At 56.7% G+C, this 27,853-nt stretch overlaps 1 protein-coding gene across 1 annotated transcript in view; it reads left to right on the forward strand.

The window, feature by feature from the left end:
- LOC142473221 (DNA topoisomerase 2-alpha-like) overlaps window positions 1–27,853 on the forward strand; it is a 40,071-nt gene that overhangs the window by 2,114 nt on the left and 10,104 nt on the right. Inside the window, 21 exon segments of the mRNA XM_075580422.1 lie at window positions 4,869–4,971; window positions 4,974–5,017; window positions 6,015–6,105; window positions 6,932–6,995; window positions 8,054–8,199; window positions 8,614–8,711; window positions 9,361–9,573; window positions 9,955–10,128; window positions 10,228–10,329; window positions 11,047–11,184; window positions 11,460–11,598; window positions 12,286–12,443; window positions 13,295–13,420; window positions 14,023–14,133; window positions 14,226–14,331; window positions 15,471–15,580; window positions 15,852–15,944; window positions 17,338–17,452; window positions 17,737–17,858; window positions 20,188–20,336; window positions 21,355–21,384. Of these exon segments, the coding sequence (XP_075436537.1) occupies window positions 4,869–4,971; window positions 4,974–5,017; window positions 6,015–6,105; window positions 6,932–6,995; window positions 8,054–8,199; window positions 8,614–8,711; window positions 9,361–9,573; window positions 9,955–10,128; window positions 10,228–10,329; window positions 11,047–11,184; window positions 11,460–11,598; window positions 12,286–12,443; window positions 13,295–13,420; window positions 14,023–14,133; window positions 14,226–14,331; window positions 15,471–15,580; window positions 15,852–15,944; window positions 17,338–17,452; window positions 17,737–17,858; window positions 20,188–20,336; window positions 21,355–21,384 (2,432 nt within the window).

The raw sequence follows: 27,853 nt of genomic DNA on the forward strand, positions 1-27,853 counted from the left end.
CTTTAGGGCAGCTCCCTGTGTCTGTCTCTTTAGGGCAGCTCCATACTGCCGCAGATGGCGCGGAGGCGTCCGCGCGGGGCGCAATCACATTGCCTAAGGTCTCGGCCAGGGTGGCGCTGAGCGGGCGAGCGCCGGCCTGCCTGGCTGAAGCCCATTGGATGGGAGCAGTCACGTGACCGCTCCTCCGCTTCCCCGAGTGGCAAATTTCAAACCTGCCTGTCTCGGCAAAGTTTCTCAGCCTCCGCACGCATCAGCGTGCATGCGGAGGGGGAAGCTATAGCCGCGCTGATGACAGATGCAGGGGCTTTGTGCATCTGCTCAGCCCGCCTCAACGAGCTTCAAGTCCACTATGTCCCAGGACTTAAGGCATTGATCGCGCCCCGTAGATCGCGAGGGCGAACAAGCTCCGAGACACCCCTAGGCACGCCCACGGCGCGTCTACCATGGACAGGAAACGCATACGCTTCACGTGGGTGATGTCACAGCCTTCGCCCTGCCTCCTTATTTGATTTGATAACTGGGTTATCTGCTCATAATAAAACTATCACGTGATTGGCTGCAGATCAGCAAACGCTGCCTTCTCATTGGATATCATCCCAACGCGTCCAACCACGCCAACCAATCACATCACCGAGAAAAGGAAAAAAAAAACGCCCTGCTGCAGGTCAACTCTGATTGGTCACCCTCTTCCCCCCCCTCCTGTCACTCAAACGCTTAAACCCTCCCTCATCAAAAAAAGAATAAACTCCCGCCTGCCGCCGGATTGGAGAATTCAACCTACGTCCCGCCCTCTCGGCGGTGATTGGTTGGGGAGTGGCGCGCGGCGGCGGCGGCGGCGGCGGCGCTGATTGGCTGCGGCGGCGGCGCTGATTGGCTGCGGCGGGGTTTGGGCGCGCAGCGGCGACGCTGATTGGTTGCGGCAGTGTTTTGGCGCGCTGCGGAGGTTTGAAGTGAGGCGGTTAACGGTCGCGGCGGCTCAGTGTGACGGAATACGGTCAGGCTCGCGCTCCCGCTCCCGCTGTCTCCGAGGGGGATCATTTGCTTTCTTTTAACGCCGGTGACCGTGTGGTGTGTGTGTTCCCGCCATGGACACTGCGGAGCCTCTGAGGGTGGGTATAGTGATATAACGCGGGATGGATGGGGGGGGTTATTACCGGGGGTTAGACCCGTCCGGTCCCGCTCCTTTGCTGGGTCTCCCTCATGCGTTAGAGGGGAGCAGGCCCTGACCCTCCAAGTTACCCTAACGGGAAGCGCATGACCCCCAAAAAGCAGCTATGGGGTTTTAAATTGGAGGGGGGGGGGGGGTGTCCCAGGATGCGAGAAGAGGGTACGGGAGACCCCCCTTCTAAAGGAGAGGGGAACGGCGAGGGGAGAGATCTCTGTCGGAGGGGAGGGGGAGAGATCTCTGTTCGGAAGGTGATGGGGGGGAGACAGTGAGATCCCTGTCCGGGAGGAGGGGGAGAGAGAGATCCCTGTCCGGGAGGAGGGGGAGAGAGAGATCTCTGTCCGGGAGAGGGGGAGAGAGAGATCCCTGTCCGGGAGGAGGGGGAGAGAGAGAGATCCCTGTCCGGGAGGAGGGGGAGAGAGAGAGATCCCTGTCCGGGAGGAGGGGGGGGAGAGAGAGAACCCCTGTCCGGTAGGAGGGGGGGGAGGGAGAGACCCCTGTCTGGTAGGAGGGGGGGGGGAGGGAGAGACCCTGTCCGGAGGAGGAGGGGGGAGAGAGAGACCCCTGTCGGAGGAGGGGGGAGGGAGAGACCCCTGTCTGGTAGGTGGGGGGGGGGGGGAGGGAGAGACCCCTGTCTGGTAGGAGGGGGGGGGGAGGGACCCCTGTCTGGTAGGAGGGGGGGGGACCCCTGTCTGGTAGGAGGGGGGGGGAGGGAGAGACCCCTGTCTGGTAGGACGGGGGGGAGAGGGAGAGACCCCTGTCTGGTAGGACGGGGGGGAGGGAGACCCCTGTCTGGTAGATGGGGGGGGGGAGGGACCCCTGTCTGGTAGATGGGGGGGGGGGGGGGGGACCCCTGTCTGGTAGGATGGGGGGGGGGGAGAGACCCCTGTCTGGTAGGAGGGGGGGGGGAGAGACCCCTGTCTGGTAGGAGGGGGGGAGGGAGAGACCCCTGTCTGGTAGGAGGGGGGGGGGGAGAGACCCCTGTCTGGTAGGAGGGGGGGGAGGGAGAGACCCCTGTCTGGTAGGGGGGGGGGAGGGAGAGACCCCTGTCTGGTAGGATAGGGGGGGGGGGAGAGACCCCTGTCTGGTAGGATGGGGGGGGGGAGAGACCCCTGTCTGGTAGGAGGGGGGGGGGGAGAGAGACCCCTGTCTGGTAGGATGGGGGGGAGGGAGAGACCCTGTCTGGTAGGATGGGGGGGAGGGAGAGACCCCTGTCTGGTAGGAGGGGGGGGAGGGAGAGACCCCTGTCTGGTAGGAGGGGGGGGGAGGGAGAGACCCCTGTCTGGTAGGAGGGGGGGGGGGGAGAGACCCCTGTCTGGTAGGAGGGGGGAGGGAGAGACCCCTGTCTGGTAGGAGGGGGGGGAGGAGAGACCCTGTCTGGTAGGAGGGGGGGAGGGAGACCCCTGTCTGGTAGATGGGGGGGGGGGGGGAGGGACCCCTGTCTGGTAGATGGGGGGGGGGGGAGAGACCCCTGTCTGGTAGGATGGGGGGGGGGGAGAGACCCCTGTCTGGTAGGAGGGGGGGGAGAGACCCCTGTCTGGTAGGAGGGGGGGGAGGGAGAGACCCCTGTCTGGTAGGAGGGAGGGGGAGGGAGAGACCCCTGTCTGGTAGGAGGGGGGGGGAGGGAGAGACCCCTGTCTGGTAGGAGGGTGGGGAGAGACCCCTGTCTGGTAGGAGGGGGGGGGGGAGAGAGCCCTGTCTGGTAGGAGGGGGGGGAGAGACCCCTGTCTGGTAGGAGGGGGGGAGAGATCCCTGTCTGGTAGGAGGGGGGGGAGGGAGAGACCCCTGTCTGGTAGGAGGGGGGGAGGGAGGAGACCCCTGTCTGGTAGGGGGGAGAGACCCCTGTCTGGTAGGGGGGAGAGACCCTGTCTGGTAGGGGGGGGGAGACCCCTGTCTGGTAGGGGGGGGAGAGACCCCTGTCTGGTAGATGGGGGGGGAGGGAGAGACCCCTGTCTGGTAGGGGGGGGAGAGGACCCCTGTCTGGTAGGATGGGGGGGAGGGAGAGACCCTGTCTGGTAGGAGGGGGGGGGGGAGGGAGAGACCCCTGTCTGGTAGGAGGGGGGGGGGAGGGAGAGACCCCTGTCTGGTAGGAGGGGGGGGGGGAGGGAGAGACCCCTGTCTGGTATGAGGGGGGGAGGGAGAGACCCCTGTCTGGTAGGAGGGGGGGGGGAGAGACCCCTGTCTGGTAGGAGGGGGGGGGGGAGAGACCCCTGTCTGGTAGGAGGGGGGGGGGGGAGAGACCCCTGTCTGGTAGGAGGGGGGGGGGAGAGACCCCTGTCTGGTAGGAGGGGGGGGGAGAGACCCTGTCTGGTAGGAGGGGGGGGGAGAGACCCCTGTCTGGTAGGAGGGGGGGGAGAGATCCCTGTCTGGTAGGGGGGGGGAGATCCCTGTCTGGTAGGAGGGGGGGAGGGAGAGACCCCTGTCTGGTAGGAGGGGGGGGAGGGAGAGACCCCTGTCTGGTAGGAGGGGGGGGGGGAGAGACCCCTGTCTGGTAGGGGGGGGAGACCCCTGTCTGGTAGGGGGGGGGGAGAGACCCCTGTCTGGTAGATGGGCGGGGAGGGAGAGACCCCTGTCTGGTAGGAGGGGGGGGGGGGAGAGACCCTGTCTGGTAGGAGGGGGAGAGACCCCTGTCTGGTAGGGGGGGGGGGAGACCCCTGTCTGGTAGGATGGGGGGGAGGGAGAGACCCCTGTCTGGTAGGATGGGGGGGAGGGAGAGACCCCTGTCTGGTAGGAGGGGGGGGGGGAGGGAGAAACCCCTGTCTGGTAGGAGGGGGGGGGGGAGGGAGAGACCCCTGTCCGTAGGAGGGGGGGGGAGGGAGAGACCCCTGTCTGGTAGGAGGGGGGGGGGAGAGACCCCTGTCTGGTAGGAGGGGGGGGAGGGAGAGACCCTGTCTGGTAGGAGGGGGGGGAGGGAGAGACCCCTGTCTGGTAGGAGGGGGGGGGAGGGAGAGACCCCTGTCTGGTAGGGGGGGGAAGGGAGAGACCCCTGTCTGGTAGGGGGGGGGGGAGAGACCCCTGTCTGGTAGATGGGGGGGGGAGGGAGATACCCCTGTCTGGTAGGAGGGGGGGGAGGGAGAGACCCCTGTTTGGTAGGAGGGGGGGGAGGAGAGACCCCTGTCTGGTAGGAGGGGGGGGGGAGAGACCCCTGTCTGGTAGGAGGGGGGGGGGAGAGACCCCTGTCTGGTAGGAGGGGGGGAGAGACCCCTGTCTGGTAGGGGGGGGAGAGACCCCTGTCTGGTAGGGGGGGGAGACCCCTGTCTGGTAGGGGGGGGGAGACCCCTGTCTGGTAGGAGGGGGGGGAGACCCCTGTCTGGTAGGAGGGGGGGGGAGAGATCCCTGTCTGGTAGGAGGGGGGGGAGGGAGAGACCCCTGTCTGGTAGGAGGGGGGGGGAGGGAGAGACCCCTGTCTGGTAGTAGGGAGGGAGGGAGAGAGCCCTGTCTGGTAGTAGGGGAGGGAGGGAGAGAGCCCTGTCCGGGAGGAGGGGGGAAGAGGGAGAGACCACTGTCCGGGGGGGGGGGGGGGAGAGAGGTCCGGGGGGGGTGGGGGGGAGACCAGACCTAAAGAGGGTAGGGGAGGGTGGGAAACACTGACATTGAGCGTAGGAGAGAAGTTATGAAGCGAGGGAGGCGGCAGTGAGCGTGACTGGGGGGCACACACACACACACACACACACACTAACGACCTCGCGTGTCCCCCTTGCAGCAGCTCTTTGACAACAAAGCTGTGAATAAAGTGAAGAAGAATGACGACAAGCGCCTGTCCGTGGAGCGGATCTACCAGAAGAAGACGCAGCTGGAGCATATCCTGCTCGGCCGGACACCTACATCGGGTCCGTAGAGCCGCTGACCCAGGTAACCGGGCGCTTCCCCTGCTCAGTATCGACCTCGGTGTCTGAATACTGCCAATCCTCCTCCTAGTCTGCGCACTGCATGTACCGCGCGTTATTAATCTCTCCCCCCTGCGCAAGGGGACGCCTAATCTAACACACCGACAATCCTCCTCCTAGTCTGCGCACTGCATGTACCGCGCGTTATTAATCTCTCCCCCCTGCGTTTCTGCGCAAGGGGACGCCTAATCTAACACACCGACAATCCTCCTCCTAGTCTGCGCACTGCATGTACCGCGCGTTATTAATCTCTCCCCCCTGCGTTTCTGCGCAAGGGACGCCTAATCTAACACACCGACAATCCTCCTCCTAGTCTGCGCACTGCATGTACCGCGCGTTATTAATCTCTCCCCCCCCTGCGCAAGGGGACGCCTAATCTAACACACCGACAATCCTCCTCCTAGTCTGCGCACTGCATGTACCGCGCGTTATTAATCTCTCCCCCCTGCGCAAGGGGACGCCTAATCTAACACACCGACAATCCTCCTCCTAGTCTGCGCACTGCATGTACCGCGCGTTATTAATCTCTCCCCCCTGCGTTTCTGCGCAAGGGGACGCCTAATCTAACACACCGACAAGCCTCCTCCTAGTCTGCGCACTGCATGTACCGCGCGTTATTAATCTCTCCCCCTGCGCAAGGGGACGCCTAATCTAACACACCGACAATCCTCAGCGGAGGAAGACGTATACTGCAGCAGCAATACGGGTATCATTTCTAGTTTTTATTTTAATTAGAGGTATGAAGCAGAGGGTCTCTGACGTGGGAAAACCTGTTAATTTCAGTTTCGGGGACCCCTGCTTCCTTATTCGCCTGGTTTTTGGAAGTGTGCGCCAGGCGGTGTGCCTCATTACTAGGACCGATACGCCAGCTTTTCAATGTGAATAGAGCAGGGGGGTGAGGCGTTTGCGTGGCCTGATTTGCACACAACGGGACTCGCTGATTTTGACTTTTTACTTCCCAGCAAATGTGGGTGTTTGATGAAGAGGAAGGGATGAACTGCCGAGACGTCACCTTCGTCCCTGGGTTGTATAAAATCTTCGATGAAATCTTGGGTAAATTCTAGATGTGTTTTAATGTTTCTAAAAGCATGCACAAGAAAATATGTACACACTAGTGGCTTATTGTTATTAGAAGTCAGTCCTATGTGGGGGGTTTCTGCGTGTAATCTGGTCTCAGTCCTATGCGGGGGGTTTCTGCGTGTAATCTGGTCTCAGTCCTATGTAGGGGGTTTCTGCGTGTAATCTGGTCTCAGTCCTATGTGGGGGGTTTCTGCGTGTAATCTGGTCTCAGTCCTATGTGGGGGTTTCTGCGTGTAATCTGGTCTCAGTCCTATGTGGGGGGGTTCCTGCGTGTAATCTGGTCTCAGTCCTATGTGGGGGGGGTTCCTGCGTGTAATCTGGTCTCAGTCCTATGTGGGGGGTTTCTGCGTGTAATCTGGTCTCAGTCCTATGTGGGGGTTTCTGCGTGTAATCTGGTCTCAGTCCTATGTGGGGGGGTTCCTGCGTGTAATCTGGTCTCAGTCCTATGTGGGGGGTTCCTGCGAGTAATCTGGTCTCAGTCCCTATGTGGGGGGTTCCTGCGAGTAATCTGGTCTCAGTCCTATGTGGGGGGTTCCTGCGTGTAATCTGGTCTCAGTCCCTATGTGGGGGGTTCTTGCGTGTAATCTGGTCTCAGTCCCTATGTGGGGGTTCCTGCGAGTAATCTGGTCTCAGTCCTATGTGGGGGTTCTTGCGTGTAATCTGGTCTCAGTCCTATGTGGGGGGGTTCCTGCGTGTAATCTGGTCTCAGTCCTATGTGGGGGGGTTCCTGCGTGTAATCTGGTCTCAGTCCTATGTGGGGGGTTCCTGCGAGTAATCTGGTCTCTTTCCTGCTTCCTAGTAAATGCCGCCGATAACAAGCAGAGGGATAAAACCATGTCCTGCATCAAAATCACCATTGATCCGTAAGTAGCTTTGTTTGTGTAACTTCCATACAACAGAAACTCCTCGGCCTATTGAAGGCGCAATCCTAGTGCTTTTTTATTTTATTTTTTGAGGCTGGGGGTCCCTGGAGCTGAACCACCGTTAATTTCAGGTCTGGGGACCCCCTGCTTCCTCGAGATACAGAGCTCCAAAGAGGATGCCGGTTTCTGCTTTTTAAAGCTCGGTGTCACATGGGCCAATAGGAAGCCTCGCCGGATGATGTCACGGCTTCCTATTGGCCCGTGGGGCGCGGGAAATTTGTGAAGCGGCCATTGTGTGAATCCTGCCGGAGTGGCTTCCGCCATCCCCTACAGAGGTAAGTACGTCAGGAAGGAGGGGGATCCCGGGGCTGACATTAATGGGGTTCAGCACCGGGAACCCCCTGCTTCCATCCTGGGGGGGTGAATTAAAGCGATTGGATTGCTGCTTTTAAATGGCATCAAAAAATGACACGTTTTACCTGAAAGAATAAATTCCCCTGTAGGTGGCGCTAGAACGCCATGTATGTCCCAATTAAGGATATCAAGAAGAAACCGTGGGCTGCGTCGGAGGTGAAACGGTTTTGGAAACCGTTACCTCCAGTGCAGCCAAATATACACTTCTTTTTAAATCACTTCTATACATGCGATTTAGGATTTACGTTTTCGTGTTAAGTAAATAAAAAACCTGCCTTGTGAGCACAGTCACAGGTCTGCAACCCGGCCCATCCCCATTATCTAAGCATACACTGCAGCCAGGGATTCTGGGTAATGGACTGCAAATGAGCGCACAGTGTTGCCTTTTACTTATCCATTGTAACATCGACCCCTGTAAACGTGTGCCTGCCGTATCAGACCGCTTCTCGGCACCGCCTGGCTTAGAGAAGTGCAGAGCCAGGATACCTATTCACAGACGGTTTCACCTTTTGGTCTCCGTGCGAGGTCGGTTGCTGGCGATTTTGATCAATCCTAAATGTTGTAGCCAAGACCTGAAATCCATGCTGCACTGCACGGCGCCCCGTCCTGTGTGTAACGCAGCGTTTCCCTCCTCTCCCTGCCAGCGAGAATAACACAATCGGTGTGTGGAATAACGGGAAGGGGATTCCCGTTGTGGAGCACAAAGTGGAGAAAGTCTTCGTCCCGGCGCTGATCTTTGGGCAGCTGCTGACCTCCAGCAATTATAACGACGAGCAGAAGAAAGTCACCGGTGAGACGTCCGCGCGCGTTCGCTCCCCGGCAGCAATGAAACATGGCCGTGTATCTTCGTGTCTCGTTTGCGCCCGTCGTGGGGCAGCGCGTTGTAAACTTCACCGTGCCAAATAAGTATTTATTTTATGGGGTTTCCAATTCCAGGGCCACCGACAGGTCAGGTTTTCAGGATATCCCTGCTTCAGCACAGGTGACTCAGTCGAAGACCTGTGCTGAAGCTAGGACTGAGTGAGCCGCGTGTGCTGAAACAAGGATATCCTGAAAGCCTGACCTGTTGGTGACCCTTGGGACTGGCGTTGCCCTCCCCTGAGCCGAGTTGCTTGGTATAATTTGAATTATTATTTTTTTTGCAAACGAAGTGAAAAATGTCGCGGTAAAGAGACACAGATCTCATCGCTGCCGTTTGTTGTAGGCGGTCGCAACGGTTACGGTGCCAAGCTGTGTAACATCTTCAGCAACAAGTTTACTGTGGAGACAGCGTGCCGAGAGTACAAGAAGATTTTTAAACAGGTGGGTGTCCGAAACTCCCCCTCCCCCCGACTATGTGCAGGCGGTCCTCGCTTGTCCGATGTAATGCGTCCCGCACGCCGCGGTCGGATAACAGACCGTCTGATTGCGGGTCCCGTGTTAATCGGAGGCGGTGTCCGTCGGATAAGCGGGTCCGGCATCGGATAATGCGTCCGGCGGGTTGCATAAGGCTGCGGCCCGGGGTGAAGGAGAGCGCGCTCGAGCTCGGCGCTCATTTTGCTTGGGGGGTTTGTGGCCAGCTGGTTGTGCGCTCGTGGCGAGGCCATGATGTCACGGAGCTGGTTCGCCCACATAGGGCAGCGGCCAATCACGTAGCCCCTTGCCGCCAGCGACATCGCACACCAGAGTGCAACTTTAGCGACGTGTGGCGTCTGATACCGAGGACCGCCTGTACTCTGTTCCTTAGATTCACCATCACATCATTCGGCCACAGGCTTAAGGGCTATAGAAGTTACACAGTTGTGCGCGTGGCTCAGTTTTGGACTGCACCATCTGTGCTGAAGCGGGGATCTCCAGAAAACCTGACCTGGTGTGCCCCTTGAGGACTGAGGTTGCCCCACCCCTGTTGTAAAGCGCGTGGCGTAACCAACGAGAAATCTGTGCGCTCCATTTCTTTTCTTGTCTCCGACAGACGTGGAGCAATAACATGTCGAGCACGTCGGACTCCAAGATCAAACCCTTCGACGGGGAGGATTTCACCTGCATCAGCTTCCAGCCCGATCTGAGCAAGTTTAAGATGCAGACTTTGGACAAGGATATCGTGGCTCTGATGTCCCGGCGGGCATACGATATCGCGGGATCCTCCAAGGGAGTGAAAGTCTTCCTGAACGGCAAAAGGCTTCCCGTAAGCAAGCGGCTTCCGTTACGCTGTGCCACAGTCATAAGTGCAAACTCAATTCCGCCGTGCATTGTGGGCCGCTCGGGCATTAAAAGGTTAACCCTTGAAATGCGAGCGGTGGTGCGGACTAGAAATTCTAAATTAAAAATGCACCTGGGATAAATAGTTTATTGAATAGGGTCCCGTCTGTGGGTCTCAAAATATATGGTCTTCACAGAGGCTTGTTTAAAAACATTGGGGGTTATTTAATGAAGAGCAATGATGCCAATCCAGTCACCGAGTTCCCGTGAGGTATTACCGGTCCGGCCCGGTCGCGCTGGGATGAATGACCGCCGTTGCTTCTCTGATGCAGCCGCTGTGATGCGTCTTTCCCCGACTCCCTTCCAGATATCTGGCTTCAAAGCGTACGTGGAGCTTTACACCAAGGATAAGGTGGACGAGACTGGGAACCCCCTGAAGATCCAGCACGAGGTGGTCAATGATCGCTGGGAGGTGTGCCTGACCATGAGTGAGAAAGGCTTCCAACAAATCAGCTTCGTCAACAGCATCGCTACCACAAAGGTGCGTCCGCCTCGCCTCCTGTGGTGTCCTGCGTGACCGGGGGGGGGGGTCTGTGCTGTACGTTGGCATGGTTTTTATGCTCGGTGTGTTTCTTCCTAGGGGGGCCGGCACGTTGATTATGTCGCTGACCAGATTATAACCAAACTCATTGATGTTGTGAAGAAGAAAAACAAGGGCGGTATCGCGGTGAAACCTTTCCAGGTACGTGAGGCGGCCGGGCGGGCGTTCTGTGCTCAGGGTATCTTTATAACGCTGTGCGCTTCTGAGAGTCACACTTTAACCTTCTCCTCCTCTCCTCCTCATCTGTGTTATATTTATTCTTATATCGTCTGCTTGTTGCGTCTGTAACAGGAACAGCGATTTCAAATATGCAATAATTAGGTACACTGAATTTGGAAATACTTTTTGTGTGTGTATTTTTACTTATACATATACACTATATAGATCACTTGACATTTTTCTCTCAAGGCTGCTCTGTATTGATATCTTTAGAAAGAGCTTAGGGGGAGGGGTAGAGGGGCGACACAGTTTAAACATTACTTTCCAAGTCCTCCTGGAGTCATCATGTTTGTCTACCTCATCTGAAGGAATAAGTCAAATACCCAACATATGTTTATTAGAATCATTTACAGTACCAGTGACCTGAAGATAATTGCTCATGTTTAGTTTCGATCTGTAGTACCCTGATGAAGGCGCTTGGATGCATCGAAACGTTGGACGCTGCTAAGATTTATCATTGAAATGACTGGCTGTCGTCATTCTTTTGGCGCTGCTTAGCGTTTGCGCTTTAATATACATCTCTTGACCTGGACATCGTTGGGCGTAGCACCATATTCGTTGGGCTTTGCTGTACTGGACCGTTGTCTGGATCATCCCTCGCTGCTGCTACCTGATCCGCTCATCCTTCTGGTTCCACAGGTGAAGAACCACATGTGGCTCTTTGTGAACGCCTTGGTTGAGAACCCGACCTTTGACTCCCAGACCAAGGAGAACATGACGCTGCAGTCTAAAAGCTTTGGCTCCAAATGCCCGTTGTCTGAGAAATTTATTAAAGCCGTGAGTATGAAACGGCCGTGTTTAAACGCGTGGGCTTCAGCTAGGGGTTTGTACCTTAATCCCCCCTGACACTGAGAGAAAGAACTTGCAATGCACTGCAGGGTATTGCCAGGGTGGTTAGTCCTCCCTATACAGATCTTATTAGTGAGCTTTGCCTCCGATACCCAAGCCCACTTGGGGTCTCGGCCTCGTCTCCTTCATTGAAATCCGTGTACCTGCCAGCGTCCCGTGTGTCCGGCTTCACACGCAGATGCACGTTTGCGTTTGTCTTCCAGGCGACCAGCTGCGGCATTGTGGAAAGCATCCTGAACTGGGTGAAGTTTAAAGCGCTGAACCAGCTGAATAAGAAGTGTTCTGCGGTGAAGCACACGAAGATTAAGGGTGTCCCGAAACTGGATGATGCCAACGATGCTGGTATGCACTGGTGTGGGATGAGTGCCAGGGAATGGTCACTTTCACCACCGGGGTTAAGTGTTCGGAGCAGCTCAAAATAACGTTTTTTCGCCGACGCTGGGAGGTTTGGGCATGGCCGTCGCAGAAACGGCGTAGGGGCTTCTCTGCAGCCTCCCCGCCGCTGCCATTTATAGCCGCCGCAGTGATATTTAGCCGCTGGTCGTTCTCGCACCGACTGTAACCCCTGACCGTACCCTAAAAGCACCCATGTGAAACCCCACAGGGGGTCACAAAAAAGTTCCCTCTCAGATTGCACTCGTACAGTAGGTCAGGGGTGCGCAAACTGTTCCCCGTGCGCACCCCTGCCTTCTATCCTCTAACCAAAACCCCCCACCATGGTAACATGTTATTTGATGCCAGGTTACCAGGACGCCGCGTCGCTGGAAAGGAAGTGTATTATAGAGGCCTTGTGCGGTCCCTCTGCATTTAATTTAAATGTCTGGGGGGGGGGGGAGCGCGGGACCTCTATAACTGCCCCCCCCCCCCCCTGTTTGCACACCGCTGCAGTGGGTAGAATATATATTTGGGTATAATAAACGTGTTTAACTCTATATCAGGTATACATGAGAACTACCGTAGCGAGTAGGAAACTCCACTAAAAGAATAATTATTTTAAGAGGCCTGACGTTGCCGTTCTAACCTCTTCAGGTACCAAACACTCCATCGACTGCACGTTAATCCTGACCGAGGGAGACTCGGCCAAGACATTGGCCGTGTCTGGTCTCGGTGTGGTGGGAAGGGACAGGTACGGCGTGTTCCCCCTCAAAGGAAAGATGCTCAACGTCCGGGAGGCGTCTCACAAACAGGTACGTGCGTTGGTGCCTTAACGCAGCATGTTGTACTCTGTCAGGTGTTCTCCACGTCAACCTGCCCTGAATCATATGTACCCCATTCCTGGATGTGCAGCTGTGTGATCCTTTAACATCGAGTGTGCGATGTTTGTGATTGGCTGTGGGATCTGGGCGCATATGCATTGTGTGACGTTGCACGGCCTGGCGCCATTCTCCGCCGCGTCCTTGCGTTGGTTGTGAAGTTCTCCGGTTACTAGCTTCAGCCTGGGCCTTGCGGTTGCCGGCGTGGGTCACAGACGTTTGATTGTTCTTGGCATTCCCTCTAGGGCAGTTTCTTTCTTTTTGTATCCGAGCTCGGTGTTGTTCTCGTGAGGCTTTCAGTGCCGATGTGATCTGGAAGTAGTAAAAAGATTTGTTGCCCAATGCTCTGCAAATGAAACTGAAAACAAACTCCGTAACATAATTATATATAAGGAGCAGCAGAGCTACAGTTCACAAGCCTCAACCCCCCCCCCCTCCCCGGCAACAGGTCAGGTTTTCAGGATGCCCCTGCTTCAGCACTAGTGGCTCAAGCTGTTTCTCCTTCGGCGCAGGTGGCTCAAGCGGTTCCTGCTTCAGCACAGGTGGCTCAATCAGAGGCTGTCTTTGACTAAGCCTGATTGAGCCACCTGTGCTGAAGCTGGGATGTCCTGAAAATCGAGGGGGGGGGCAGCTTAAAGACGAGTTGCGCGCCCCCTGATATAGGGTAACCGCTTGGGGCTCAGGCTTGGCAGACGGAATAATGCTTCATTACGGCGTTTATCTAATGACCGGGTTACTTCTCGGCCAGCCGTGGCGGGTGCAATGACCGTCCTTCTCCGTTTCAGATCATGGAGAATGCCGAGATCAACAACATTATTAAGATCATGGGGCTGCAGTATAAAAAGAACTACGACGACAACGAGTCGCTGCGGACGCTTCGCTACGGGAAGATCATGATCATGACCGATCAGGTGGGGGTCCTTAGCGCGGCGCTGAGGGGATAGGGGGGAGAATCCCATGTACGGGTAACATCGGTTTAGCCAGGTGTATTCTAACTAATGTGTTCAGACAAGCTGTCAATGGCGTATTATAACCAATGTATCCCGTGGGGCAGTGTCAGACTGGCTTACTACCTCCAGAGTGGTATAAAATGCTCGTGTTTCCTCACACAATGCCGGCAAAATCCATTTAGTTATTTTTAAAGCGAATTTTTCTCATGTCCTGTAATGAACGGTTATCAAGTCAGAGCTTGAGTGCACTGGTCCTCCGTTGGGGTTTGGGCCACTGGTCCTCCGTTGGGGTTTGGGCCACTGGTCCGCCGTGGGTGTTGATAAACCTCTTCTGAAGCAGAGCTGTCAATCGCCACATTGCTTCCCAAACGTCGTGCCCCACAATGCTTTGCATGGCGCCATGCAAGGCATTGTGGGGCATGACTCCAGGAGGCAGAACCGGGATTGACAGCTTTGTCTGAGTTAAGGTGTTGGCAGTCACCCCCAGTTTTCGTGCACGTGAGGTTTCCTCCCCCCCCCCCGAGCCCTGCTCATGCATATCTAATGGAAGGTGTTTCTTTTAGGATCAAGATGGCTCCCACATCAAAGGTTTGCTGATCAACTTCATCCATCACAACTGGCCGTCTCTGCTGAGACACCGTTTCCTAGAGGAGTTCATCACCCCCATCATTAAGGTAGGTAGGCCCCCGCTGGGCATCACACCGAGATCTAAGTTGGACCTACTGTCTCGCCCGCCGCGTACTAACGCCGACTCCCTGCCCGGTAGGTCACGAAAAACAAGCAGGAGCTTTCGTTCTACAGTATCCCCGAATTTGAGGAGTGGAAGCACAACCTGGACAGCCATAAATCGTGGAAAATAAAATACTACAAAGGTTTGTTCTGAAACCCTGTGTTAGTAACGCTCATCAGGCCAGCCAAGTAAGAACCGCCATTTTCTTATCAACCTCCGGTGGAAGGCTTGCTCACTCTGGTGATCTCCCGCAACTTGGGTCTTAGCTGCTCATTGTATCGTCTGTGCAGTGCTCTTGTGGTGTTATACACGGGGTGATTACATTGTGTGTGTGTGTGTGTGTGTGTGTGTGTGTGTGTGTGTGTGTGTGTGTGTGTGTGTATATATATATTCTTTTTTTCAACAAGATGGCTACACACTGGGTGACGTGCCACCATAAGAGGCAGTCGTGCACGGTATAGAAGATTGGAAATAATCCATTTAGATCACAAGTGATCGGCAGTACCAGCGCAGCACAAAAATAGCAAAAGAAAGATAATTTATTAGGGCTACAAACAGCCGCACAGAGACACACACCTGCCGTTTCGCTCTTCCCTGCGGCCTGACGTTTAACATCGTGTGTGTGTGTGTCTGTGTGTGTCTGACCTAATAACGTAACTTTTTTTTTTTGTGTGTGTGTGCTATTTTTGTGTTGCGCTGGTACTGTAGATAGCTTGGGATTTCAATTGTCTATGTATATTAATACATATATTAAAATTGGTATCACTAGACATCTGCCCGTTAATATTTTCCTTCGGGCTTTCCCGTGGGCAGATGTTCAAACTCGGGTGCTGCCAGGTGGGGCCTGCAAGATGGTCCGTATACATCTCCGACATATTGAACACGCTTTTGGAGCCCTCTGGTAGTTAAAAGCTTTGTGATCCCCCCCAGCCCCCCTGCCCTTTCGGTCCTTCTTCTACACACACTTTTAACCTTTTTGAGGGACCTTAATGTAGGGCAGTGGGGTGCAGACGCACTGCTTAGATTGTAAGCTCTTCAGGGCATTGACTCCTTTTCCTATTTTATATCTGTCGCCCTTCCCCGTTGTGTTATAATATTATGTCGCGTGTATTGCACAGCGCGGTGTACCTGGATGGCGCTATATAAAGGGATGTACATACATGCGGCTCGGCGCTTGACTAACTTGCGCCATATAGATCGGGGGGGGGGGGGGCGGGAGTGCAAAGCGAGATCCGCCTTCTGCGTTCAATCTGTGCGAACGGAGATTTCTCTGCCTTGTAGGTCTGGGAACCAGCACATCCAAAGAGGCCAAGGAATACTTTACTGACATGAAGAAACATCGAATTCCTTTCAAATACGCCGGTCCGGTGGATGATGCTGCGATTACCTTGGTAACACTTGTTGTTTTGCCGTGCCTGAAGTCTGTATCCGCCTTCACGTGGAGCGATAGTGTCGTTTTCAGCCTCAGCCGATAGTCAGCCCAAATATCTTCAAAAGAGCAACCCAGCCAGAATTGTATATATGGTCTCCTTGTGTAATTGGGTCCCGCTAAGAGCTGGTGTCGTGTGTCTCCCTCTCTCTCCATCTCTCTTTATCTCTCTATCTCAGATTGCTGCTTATATTGGCGTGACCTCCGTGTAACATACGCTTTCAAACTTTCAGGCCTTTAGCAAGAAGAAGATTGAGGAGCGGAAGGAGTGGCTGACAAACTTCATGCAGGACAGGAGGCAGCGGAGGCTGCACGGTTTGCCAGAGGTGCGGGGAGGTGTCGCGCATCGCGTTTTCTATGCACAATTTCTGTGGGTGTGACGCAAAGTAGTCCTTGTCCACCTTGGATTTTACCAGGCGCTTGTTCTATGTGAGGGTCGTGTTCAAGTCGCCTCTCCCAGAACGCATTAGGCCGCGCTTCTAGTCCCGGCGACACCGCGTCCAAACAAGTGTATTGGATCCGTTGCGTGCGCCTATAGTAAGGAGCGGAGCAACGGATTGGTCGCGATCTCTGGAACTCAATGAGGGCAAACCGCTCACAGCCACGCACCCCCCTGTCGCCGTTTCTTGCCTCTAAGGCTTTGGTCCCGCTGCGGGCGGCCGCGGGCTGCTTGCCAGCTGCTTGCCTCGGTTCTGGAGGTCCCCGCTGGCTCCTTCCGGCGTGGCTGACGGCGTGCTGTGGCGCGTCAGCCAGCCGGAGCTACAAGGAGCTTGTGTTTTCTGCTAGTGTCGCGTCACGTGACACGCAAGGGAGCCAATCCGTGTTCTCCCCGCCCCCCCGTTCCGATTTCCCCCCCACCCTCTGCTCGATCTCCGTTCCGATTTCCCCCTTGCCTGTGTGTGTGCCTGTGTGTGTGCCTGTGTGTGTGCCTGTGTGTGTGCCTGTGTGTGTGCCTGTGTGTGTGCCTGTGTGTGTGCCTGTGTGTGTGCCTGTGTGAGTGGAGGGGAGCAGGGAAGGAGCTGCGGTTGTGTGTCCTGTTTTTTTTGTTAATTTGGCCGGCTCGGGAGGAGGGGTGATGCGCGAGAGGCAGAGAATTTGTATCTCCCGCTCCCTACAAGACCGCAAGTAGCGGTCAATTGCCTGTCAGCGCGCCGCCTGTCTGCAGTGCGGGCGCGCTGACTGGGGGAGCGGGGCCTTAGCCTGACACTATAGACAGAAATGGCTGCGGCGACAGGTGACGTCGCGCTGCCGGGACCATAAGCGCGGCCTTTCCAGGTGCTGCTGGGCCACCCATCCCGCAAACATTTACCACAAGTCTTTAAAAGGGAAGCCATCTTGGTTGGCGTAGTTATGCCTTTAAACAGATACGTGCGGTAAGGCATCAAAGTGAACGTCCGGCCATCCCATTCACGCTAACGGGACCAATCGCGCCTGGAACTGCTTTCACTTGGATCCCTATGACGTGTGTTTGTTCTTTGACCAACAGGGTAGCAGATGATAAAAGCTTAGGCATGTACCAAAACATTGGGGTATGTGTCCGTTGGATCACCGGGTGCCTTTGTTCCATTCTTCTTGGTCTTCTGCCACTTTCTATGTTTGTTAGGGATTTGTCTCCGCTTGTTGCTGCGATAGTAATCTGCGTAGCCCCCCGGGTGTAGGTTTGGAGTGGACGTTTGTATCTGTATGAAATTCCTAATGTGCCCATCCCGTCTCTCTCAGGATTACTTGTACGGAAAAGCCACCACAAACCTGACCTACAACGACTTCATTAACAAGGAGCTGATTCTGTTCTCCAACTCGGACAACGAGCGGTCCCTCCCGTCCCTGGTGGATGGTAAGGATCGTGTGGACGTTCTCCACGTGTTAACGGTCTGGACCGGTTTTACGTAGAGTCCGGCGCGGTGTTATTCTGCTCAAGGACAACCCGTAGCGCGTTTTACACTTGTCAGAAGTGGTTGTTGCTTTGTTTGCGCTACACTGAGGGGGGGAGGGGGAGCTGCCCAGATTGTGTTACTTGTGGCTTCGGGTGGTAGCATTTGGACTTTTGGGTCTGCGTTTGTTTTCCGGTAAGAGGAACCGAGCCAGGGTTTACGTTTGGTTTCGTGTCTCCTCTGCAAGGTTTGAAGATCGGCCAGAGGAAGGTTCTATTCACCTGCTTCAAAAGGAACGACAAGCGAGAGGTGAAAGTGGCCCAGTTAGCCGGTTCTGTGGCAGAGATGTCTGCGTACCATCACGGTGAGGTAAGGATCCCTCTGCCTCCCTCGCTGCTGCTCCTCCGCCTCCCCTCGCTGCTGCTCCTCCCCTCGCTGCTGCTCCTCCGCCTCCCCTCGCTGCTGCTCCTCCGCCTCGCTGCTGCTCCTCCGCCTCGCTGCTGCTCCTCCGCATCCCCTCGCTGCTGCTCCTCCGCCTCCCTCGCTGCTGCTCCTCCGCCTCCCCTCGCTGCTGCTCCTCCGCCTCCCTCGCTGCTGCTCCTCCGCCTCCCTCGCTGCTGCTCCTCCGCCTCCCCTCGCTGCTGCTCCTCCGCCTCCCCTCGCTGCTGCTCCTCCGCCTCCCCTCGCTGCTGCTCCTCCGCCTCCCCTCGCTGCTGCTCCTCCGCCTCCCCTCGCTGCTGCTCCTCCGCCTCCCCTCGCTGCTGCTCCTCCGCCTCCCCTCGCTGCTGCTCCTCCGCATCCCCTCGCTGCTGCTCCTCCGCCTCCCCTCGCTGCTGCTCCTCCGCCTCCCCTCGCTGCTGCTCCTCCGCCTCCCCTCGCTGCTGCTCCTCCGCCTCCCCTCGCTGCTGCTCCTCCTCCGCCTCGCTGCTGCTCCTCCGCCTCCCCTCGCTGCTGCTGCTCCTCCGCCTCCCCTCGCTGCTCCTCCGCCTCCCCTCGCTGCTCCTCCTCCGCCTCCCCTCGCTGCTGCTCCTCCGCCTCCCCTCGCTGCTGCTGGTGCTCCTCTGCCTCCCCTCACTGCTGCTCCTCCTCCGCCTCCCCTCGCTGCTGCTGCTCCTCCGCCTCCCCTCGCTGCTGCTGCTCCTCCGCCTCCCCTCGCTGCTCCGCCTCCCCTCGCTGCTGCTCCTCCGCCTCCCCTCGCTGCTCCTCCTCCCCTCGCTGCTGCTCCTCCTCATCCCCTCGCTGCTGCTCCTGCTCCGCCTCCCCTCGCTGCTGCTCCTGCTCCTCCTCCGCCTCCCCTCGCTGCTGCTCCTGCTCCGCCTCCCCTCGCTGCTGCTCCTGCTCCGCCTCCCCTCGCTGCTGCTCCTCCTCCGCCTCCCCTCGCTGCTGCTCCTCCGCCTCCCCTCGCTGCTGCTGGTGCTCCTCCGCCTCCCCTCGCTGCTGCTCCTCCGCCTCCCCTCGCTGCTGCTCCTCCGCCTCCCCTCGCTGCTGCTCCTCCGCCTCCCCTCGCTGCTGCTGGTGCTCCTCCGCCTCCCCTCGCTGCTGCTCCTCCTCCGCCTCCCCTCGCTGCTGCTGGTGCTCCTCCGCCTCCCCTCGCTGCTGCTCCTCCTCCGCCTCCCCTCGCTGCTGCTCCTCCTCCGCCTCCCCTCGCTGCTGCTCCTCCTCCGCCTCCCCTCGCTGCTGCTCCTCCGCCTCCCCTCGCTGCTGCTCCTCCGCCTCCCCTCGCTGCTGCTGGTGCTCCTCCGCCTCCCCTCGCTGCTGCTCCTCCTCCGCCTCCCCTCGCTGCTGCTCCTCCGCCTCCCCTCGCTGCTGCTCCTCCGCCTCCCCTCGCTGCTGCTCCTCCGCCTCCCCTCGCTGCTCCTCCTCCGCCTCCCCTCGCTGCTCCTCCTCCGCCTCCCCTCGCTGCTCCTCCTCCGCCTCCCCTCGCTGCTGCTCCTCCGCCTCCCCTCTCTGCTGCTCCTCCGCCTCCCCTTGCTGCTGCTCCTCCGCCTCCCCTCGCTGCTGCTGCTGCTCCTCCGCCTCCCCTCGCTGCTGCTCCTCCGCCTCCCCTCGCTGCTGCTGCTGCTCCTCCACCTCCCCTCGCTGCTGCTCCTCCGCCTCCCCTCGCTGCTGCTCCTCCGCCTCCCCTCGCTGCTGCTGCTGCTCCTCCGCCTCCCCTCGCTGCTGCTGCTCCTCCCCTCGCTGCTGCTGCTCCTCCGCCTCCCCTCGCTGCTGCTGCTGCTCCTCCGCCTCCCCTCGCTGCTGCTGCTGCTCCTCCGCCTCCCCTCGCTGCTGCTGCTGCTCCTCCGCCTCCCCTCGCTGCTGCTGCTGCTCCTCCGCCTCCCCTCGCTGCTGCTGCTGCTCCTCCGCCTCCCCTCGCTGCTGCTCCTCCGCCTCCCCTCGCTGCTGCTGCTGCTCCTCCGCCTCCCCTCGCTGCTGCTCCTCCGCCTCCCCTCGCTGCTGCTGCTGCTGCTCCTCCGCCTCCCCTCGCTGCTGCTGCTGCTGCTCCTCCGCCTCCCCTCGCTGCTGCTGCTCCTCCGCCTCCCCTCGCTGCTGCTGCTGCTGCTCCTCCGCCTCCCCTCGCTGCTGCTGCTCCGCCTCCCCTCGCTGCTGCTCCTCCGCCTCCCCTCGCTGCTGCTGCTCCGCCTCCCCTCGCTGCTGCTCCTCCGCCTCCCCTCGCTGCTGCTGCCCCTCCGCATTAAGCTTCTCCTCTCTTTTGTAGATGTCCCTAATGATGACCATCATCAATTTGGCCCAAAGCTTCGTAGGCAGCAACAACATCGGCCTGTTGCAGCCCCTTGGCCAGTTCGGTACCCGGCTGCACGGAGGGAAAGACGCTGCCAGCCCCCGATACATCTTCACAATGCTGAGGTCAGTGCCACGTTCATGTTCGCTCGGCCCTGGCACCTTATCGGGACCCTCTCACCATGTAGGAGTGAAGGGGGAATAGGATCCAAACTGTTCCCCTCGGTGTTAGTGCTATACAGAGCTGTATATAAGATGTGCTCCCTCCCTTCTCAGCACGGTGGCACGCTTGCTGTTCCCCTCGGTGTTAGTGCTATACAGAGCTGTATATAAGATGTGCTCCCTCCCTTCTCAGCACGGTGGCACGCTTGCTGTTCCCCCCGGTGTTAGTGCTATACAGAGCTGTATATAAGATGTGCTCCCTCCCTTCTCAGCACGGTGGCACGCTTGCTGTTCCCCTCGGTGTTAGTGCTATACAGAGCTGTATATAAGATGTGCTCCCTCCCTTCTCAGCACGGTGGCACGCTTGCTGTTCCCCTCGGTGTTAGTGCTATACAGAGCTGTATATAAGATGTGCTCCCTCCCTTCTCAGCACGGTGGCACGCTTGCTGTTCCCCTCGGTGTTAGTGCTATACAGAGCTGTATATAAGATGTGCTCCCTCCCTTCTCAGCACGGTGGCACGCTTGCTGTTCCCCCCGGTGTTAGTGCTATACAGAGCTGTATATAAGATGTGCTCCCTCCCTTCTCAGCACGGTGGCACGCTTGCTGTTCCCCCCGGTGTTAGTGCTATACAGAGCTGTATATAAGATGTGCTCCCTCCCTTCTCAGCACGGCGGCACGCTTGCTGTTCCCCCGGTGTTAGTGCTATACAGAGCTGTATATAAGATGTGCTCCCTCCCTTCTCAGCACGGCGGCACGCTTGCTGTTCCCCCCGGTGTTAGTGCTATACAGAGCTGTATATAAGATGTGCTCCCTCCCTTCTCAGCACGGTGGCACGCTTGCTGTTCCCCCCGGTGTTAGTGCTATACAGAGCTGTATATAAGATGTGCTCCCTCCCTTCTCAGCACGGTGGCACGCTTGCTGTTCCCCTCGGTGTTAGTGCTATACAGAGCTGTATATAAGATGTGCTCCCTCCCTTCTCAGCACGGTGGCACGCTTGCTGTTCCCCGCGGTGTTAGTGCTATACAGAGCTGTATATAAGATGTGCTCCCTCCTTCTCAGCACGGTGGCACGCTTGCTGTTCCCCTCGGTGTTAGTGCTATACAGAGCTGTATATAAGATGTGTTCCCTCCCTTCTCAGCACGGTGGCACGCTTGCTGTTCCCCCCGGTGTTAGTGCTATACAGAGCTGTATATAAGATGTGTTCCCTCCCTTCTCAGCACGGTGGCACGCTTGCTGTTCCCCTCGGTGTTAGTGCTATACAGAGCTGTATATAAGATGTGCTCCCTCCCTTCTCAGCACGGTGGCACGCTTGCTGTTCCCCCCGGTGTTAGTGCTATACAGAGCTGTATATAAGATGTGCTCCCTCCCTTCTCAGCACGGTGGCACGCTTGCTGTTCCCCCCGGTGTTAGTGCTATACAGAGCTGTATATAAGATGTGCTCCCTCCCTTCTCAGCACGGTGGCACGCTTGCTGTTCCCCCCGGTGTTAGTGCTATACAGAGCTGTATATAAGATGTGCTCCCTCCCTTCTCAGCACGGTGGCACGCTTGCTGTTCCCCTCGGTGTTAGTGCTATACAGAGCTGTATATAAGATGTGCTCCCTCCCTTCTCAGCACGGTGGCACGCTTGCTGTTCCCCTCGGTGTTAGTGCTATACAGAGCTGTATATAAGATGTGCTCCCTCCCTTCTCAGCACGGTGGCACGCTTGCTGTTCCCCCCGGTGTTAGTGCTATACAGAGCTGTATATAAGATGTGCTCCCTCCCTTCTCAGCACGGTGGCACGCTTGCTGTTCCCCTCGGTGTTAGTGCTATACAGAGCTGTATATAAGATGTGCTCCCTCCCTTCTCAGCACGGTGGCACGCTTGCTGTTCCCCCCGGTGTTAGTGCTATACAGAGCTGTATATAAGATGTGCTCCCTCCCTTCTCAGCACGGTGGCACGCTTGCTGTTCCCCCGGTGTTAGTGCTATACAGAGCTGTATATAAGATGTGCTCCCTCCCTTCTCAGCACGGTGGCACGCTTGCTGTTCCCCCGGTGTTAGTGCTATACAGAGCTGTATATAAGATGTGCTCCCTCCCTTCTCAGCACGGTGGCACGCTTGCTGTTCCCCTCGGTGTTAGTGCTATACAGAGCTGTATATAAGATGTGCTCCCTCCCTTCTCAGCACGGTGGCACGCTTGCTGTTCCCCTCGGTGTTAGTGCTATACAGAGCTGTATATAAGATGTGCTCCCTCCCTTCTCAGCACGGTGGCACGCTTGCTGTTCCCCCCGGTGTTAGTGCTATACAGAGCTGTATATAAGATGTGCTCCCTCCCTTCTCAGCACGGTGGCACGCTTGCTGTTCCCCTCGGTGTTAGTGCTATACAGAGCTGTATATAAGATGTGCTCCCTCCCTTCTCAGCACGGTGGCACGCTTGCTGTTCCCCTCGGTGTTAGTGCTATACAGAGCTGTATATAAGATGTGCTCCCTCCCTTCTCAGCACGGTGGCACGCTTGCTGTTCCCCTCGGTGTTAGTGCTATACAGAGCTGTATATAAGATGTGCTCCCTCCCTTCTCAGCACGGTGGCACGCTTGCTGTTCCCCTCGGTGTTAGTGCTATACAGAGCTGTATATAAGATGTGCTCCCTCCCTTCTCAGCACGGTGGCACGCTTGCTGTTCCCCCCGGTGTTAGTGCTATACAGAGCTGTATATAAGATGTGCTCCCTCCCTTCTCAGCACGGTGGCACGCTTGCTGTTCCCCTCGGTGTTAGTGCTATACAGAGCTGTATATAAGATGTGCTCCCTCCCTTCTCAGCACGGTGGCACGCTTGCTGTTCCCCGCGGTGTTAGTGCTATACAGAGCTGTATATAAGATGTGCTCCCTCCCTTCTCAGCACGGTGGCACGCTTGCTGTTCCCCCCGGTGTTAGTGCTATACAGAGCTGTATATAAGATGTGCTCCCTCCCTTCTCAGCACGGTGGCACGCTTGCTGTTCCCCTCGGTGTTAGTGCTATACAGAGCTGTATATAAGATGTGCTCCCTCCCTTCTCAGCACGGTGGCACGCTTGCTGTTCCCCCCGGTGTTAGTGCTATACAGAGCTGTATATAAGATGTGCTCCCTCCCTTCTCAGCACGGTGGCACGCTTGCTGTTCCCCCGGTGTTAGTGCTATACAGAGCTGTATATAAGATGTGCTCCCTCCCTTCTCAGCACGGTGGCACGCTTGCTGTTCCCCCCGGTGTTAGTGCTATACAGAGCTGTATATAAGATGTGCTCCCTCCCTTCTCAGCACGGTGGCACGCTTGCTGTTCCCCCGGTGTTAGTGCTATACAGAGCTGTATATAAGATGTGCTCCCTCCCTTCTCAGCACGGTGGCACGCTTGCTGTTCCCCTCGGTGTTAGTGCTATACAGAGCTGTATATAAGATGTGCTCCCTCCCTTCTCAGCACGGTGGCACGCTTGCTGTTCCCCCTCGGTGTTAGTGCTATACAGAGCTGTATATAAGATGTGCTCCCTCCCTTCTCAGCACGGTGGCACGCTTGCTGTTCCCCTCGGTGTTAGTGCTATACAGAGCTGTATATAAGATGTGCTCCCTCCCTTCTCAGCACGGTGGCACGCTTGCTGTTCCCCTCGGTGTTAGTGCTATACAGAGCTGTATATAAGATGTGCTCCCTCCCTTCTCAGCACGGTGGCACGCTTGCTGTTCCCCTCGGTGTTAGTGCTATACAGAGCTGTATATAAGATGTGCTCCCTCCCTTCTCAGCACGGTGGCACGCTTGCTGTTCCCCTCGGTGTTAGTGCTATACAGAGCTGTATATAAGATGTGCTCCCTCCCTTCTCAGCACGGTGGCACGCTTGCTGTTCCCCCCGGTGTTAGTGCTATACAGAGCTGTATATAAGATGTGCTCCCTCCCTTCTCAGCACGGTGGCACGCTTGCTGTTCCCCTCGGTGTTAGTGCTATACAGAGCTGTATATAAGATGTGCTCCCTCCCTTCTCAGCACGGTGGCACGCTTGCTGTTCCCCTCGGTGTTAGTGCTATACAGAGCTGTATATAAGATGTGCTCCCTCCCTTCTCAGCACGGTGGCACGCTTGCTGTTCCCCTCGGTGTTAGTGCTATACAGAGCTGTATATAAGATGTGCTCCCTCCCTTCTCAGCACGGTGGCACGCTTGCTGTTCCCCCCGGTGTTAGTGCTATACAGAGCTGTATATAAGATGTGCTCCCTCCCTTCTCAGCACGGTGGCACGCTTGCTGTTCCCCTCGGTGTTAGTGCTATACAGAGCTGTATATAAGATGTGCTCCCTCCCTTCTCAGCACGGTGGCACGCTTGCTGTTCCCCCTGTTCCCCGGTGTTAGTGCTATACAGAGCTGTATATAAGATGTGCTCCCTCCCTTCTCAGCACGGTGGCACGCTTGCTGTTCCCCTCGGTGTTAGTGCTATACAGAGCTGTATATAAGATGTGCTCCCTCCCTTCTCAGCACGGTGGCACGCTTGCTGTTCCCCCTCGGTGTTAGTGCTATACAGAGCTGTATATAAGATGTGCTCCCTCCCTTCTCAGCACGGTGGCACGCTTGCTGTTCCCCTCGGTGTTAGTGCTATACAGAGCTGTATATAAGATGTGCTCCCTCCCTTCTCAGCACGGTGGCACGCTTGCTGTTCCCCTCGGTGTTAGTGCTATACAGAGCTGTATATAAGATGTGCTCCCTCCCTTCTCAGCACGGTGGCACGCTTGCTGTTCCCCCCGGTGTTAGTGCTATACAGAGCTGTATATAAGATGTGCTCCCTCCCTTCTCAGCACGGTGGCACGCTTGCTGTTCCCCTCGGTGTTAGTGCTATACAGAGCTGTATATAAGATGTGCTCCCTCCCTTCTCAGCACGGTGGCACGCTTGCTGTTCCCCTCGGTGTTAGTGCTATACAGAGCTGTATATAAGATGTGCTCCCTCCCTTCTCAGCACGGTGGCACGCTTGCTGTTCCCCTCGGTGTTAGTGCTATACAGAGCTGTATATAAGATGTGCTCCCTCCCTTCTCAGCACGGTGGCACGCTTGCTGTTCCCCTCGGTGTTAGTGCTATACAGAGCTGTATATAAGATGTGCTCCCTCCCTTCTCAGCACGGTGGCACGCTTGCTGTTCCCCTCGGTGTTAGTGCTATACAGAGCTGTATATAAGATGTGCTCCCTCCCTTCTCAGCACGGTGGCACGCTTGCTGTTCCCCCTCGGTGTTAGTGCTATACAGAGCTGTATATAAGATGTGCTCCCTCCCTTCTCAGCACGGTGGCACGCTTGCTGTTCCCCTCGGTGTTAGTGCTATACAGAGCTGTATATAAGATGTGCTCCCTCCCTTCTCAGCACGGTGGCACGCTTGCTGTTCCCCTCGGTGTTAGTGCTATACAGAGCTGTATATAAGATGTGCTCCCTCCCTTCTCAGCACGGTGGCACGCTTGCTGTTCCCCTCGGTGTTAGTGCTATACAGAGCTGTATATAAGATGTGCTCCCTCCCTTCTCAGCACGGTGGCACGCTTGCTGTTCCCCTCGGTGTTAGTGCTATACAGAGCTGTATATAAGATGTGCTCCCTCCCTTCTCAGCACGGTGGCACGCTTGCTGTTCCCCTCGGTGTTAGTGCTATACAGAGCTGTATATAAGATGTGCTCCCTCCCTTCTCAGCACGGTGGCACGCTTGCTGTTCCCCTCGGTGTTAGTGCTATACAGAGCTGTATATAAGATGTGCTCCCTCCCTTCTCAGCACGGTGGCACGCTTGCTGTTCCCCCGGTGTTAGTGCTATACAGAGCTGTATATAAGATGTGCTCCCTCCCTTCTCAGCACGTCCCTCCCTTCTCAGCACGGTGGCACGCTTGCTGTTCCCCTCGGTGTTAGTGCTATACAGAGCTGTATATAAGATGTGCTCCCTCCCTTCTCAGCACGGTGGCACGCTTGCTGTTCCCCTCGGTGTTAGTGCTATACAGAGCTGTATATAAGATGTGCTCCCTCCCTTCTCAGCACGGTGGCACGCTTGCTGTTCCCCTCGGTGTTAGTGCTATACAGAGCTGTATATAAGATGTGCTCCCTCCCTTCTCAGCACGGTGGCACGCTTGCTGTTCCCCCCGGTGTTAGTGCTATACAGAGCTGTATATAAGATGTGCTCCCTCCCTTCTCAGCACGGTGGCACGCTTGCTGTTCCCCCGGTGTTAGTGCTATACAGAGCTGTATATAAGATGTGCTCCCTCCCTTCTCAGCACGGTGGCACGCTTGCTGTTCCCCTCGGTGTTAGTGCTATACAGAGCTGTATATAAGATGTGCTCCCTCCCTTCTCAGCACGGTGGCACGCTTGCTGTTCCCCTCGGTGTTAGTGCTATACAGAGCTGTATATAAGATGTGCTCCCTCCCTTCTCAGCACGGTGGCACGCTTGCTGTTCCCCCCGGTGTTAGTGCTATACAGAGCTGTATATAAGATGTGCTCCCTCCCTTCTCAGCACGGTGGCACGCTTGCTGTTCCCCCGGTGTTAGTGCTATACAGAGCTGTATATAAGATGTGCTCCCTCCCTTCTCAGCACGGTGGCACGCTTGCTGTTCCCCTCGGTGTTAGTGCTATACAGAGCTGTATATAAGATGTGCTCCCTCCCTTCTCAGCACGGTGGCACGCTTGCTGTTCCCCTCGGTGTTAGTGCTATACAGAGCTGTATATAAGATGTGCTCCCTCCCTTCTCAGCACGGTGCACGCTTGCTGTTCCCCTCGGTGTTAGTGCTATACAGAGCTGTATATAAGATGTGCTCCCTCCCTTCTCAGCACGGTGGCACGCTTGCTGTTCCCCTCGGTGTTAGTGCTATACAGAGCTGTATATAAGATGTGCTCCCTCCCTTCTCAGCACGGTGGCACGCTTGCTGTTCCCCCCGGTGTTAGTGCTATACAGAGCTGTATATAAGATGTGCTCCCTCCCTTCTCAGCACGGTGGCACGCTTGCTGTTCCCCCTCGGTGTTAGTGCTATACAGAGCTGTATATAAGATGTGCTCCCTCCCTTCTCAGCACGGTGGCACGCTTGCTGTTCCCCTCGGTGTTAGTGCTATACAGAGCTGTATATAAGATGTGCTCCCTCCCTTCTCAGCACGGTGGCACGCTTGCTGTTCCCCTCGGTGTTAGTGCTATACAGAGCTGTATATAAGATGTGCTCCCTCCCTTCTCAGCACGGTGGCACGCTTGCTGTTCCCCCCGGTGTTAGTGCTATACAGAGCTGTATATAAGATGTGCTCCCTCCCTTCTCAGCACGGTGGCACGCTTGCTGTTCCCCCCGGTGTTAGTGCTATACAGAGCTGTATATAAGATGTGCTCCCTCCCTTCTCAGCACGGTGGCACGCTTGCTGTTCCCCTCGGTGTTAGTGCTATACAGAGCTGTATATAAGATGTGCTCCCTCCCTTCTCAGCACGGTGGCACGCTTGCTGTTCCCCCGGTGTTAGTGCTATACAGAGCTGTATATAAGATGTGCTCCCTCCCTTCTCAGC

Source organism: Ascaphus truei, chromosome 23 (genome assembly GCF_040206685.1).
Source record: "Ascaphus truei isolate aAscTru1 chromosome 23, aAscTru1.hap1, whole genome shotgun sequence".
Classification (NCBI taxonomy): Eukaryota; Metazoa; Chordata; class Amphibia; order Anura; family Ascaphidae; genus Ascaphus; species Ascaphus truei.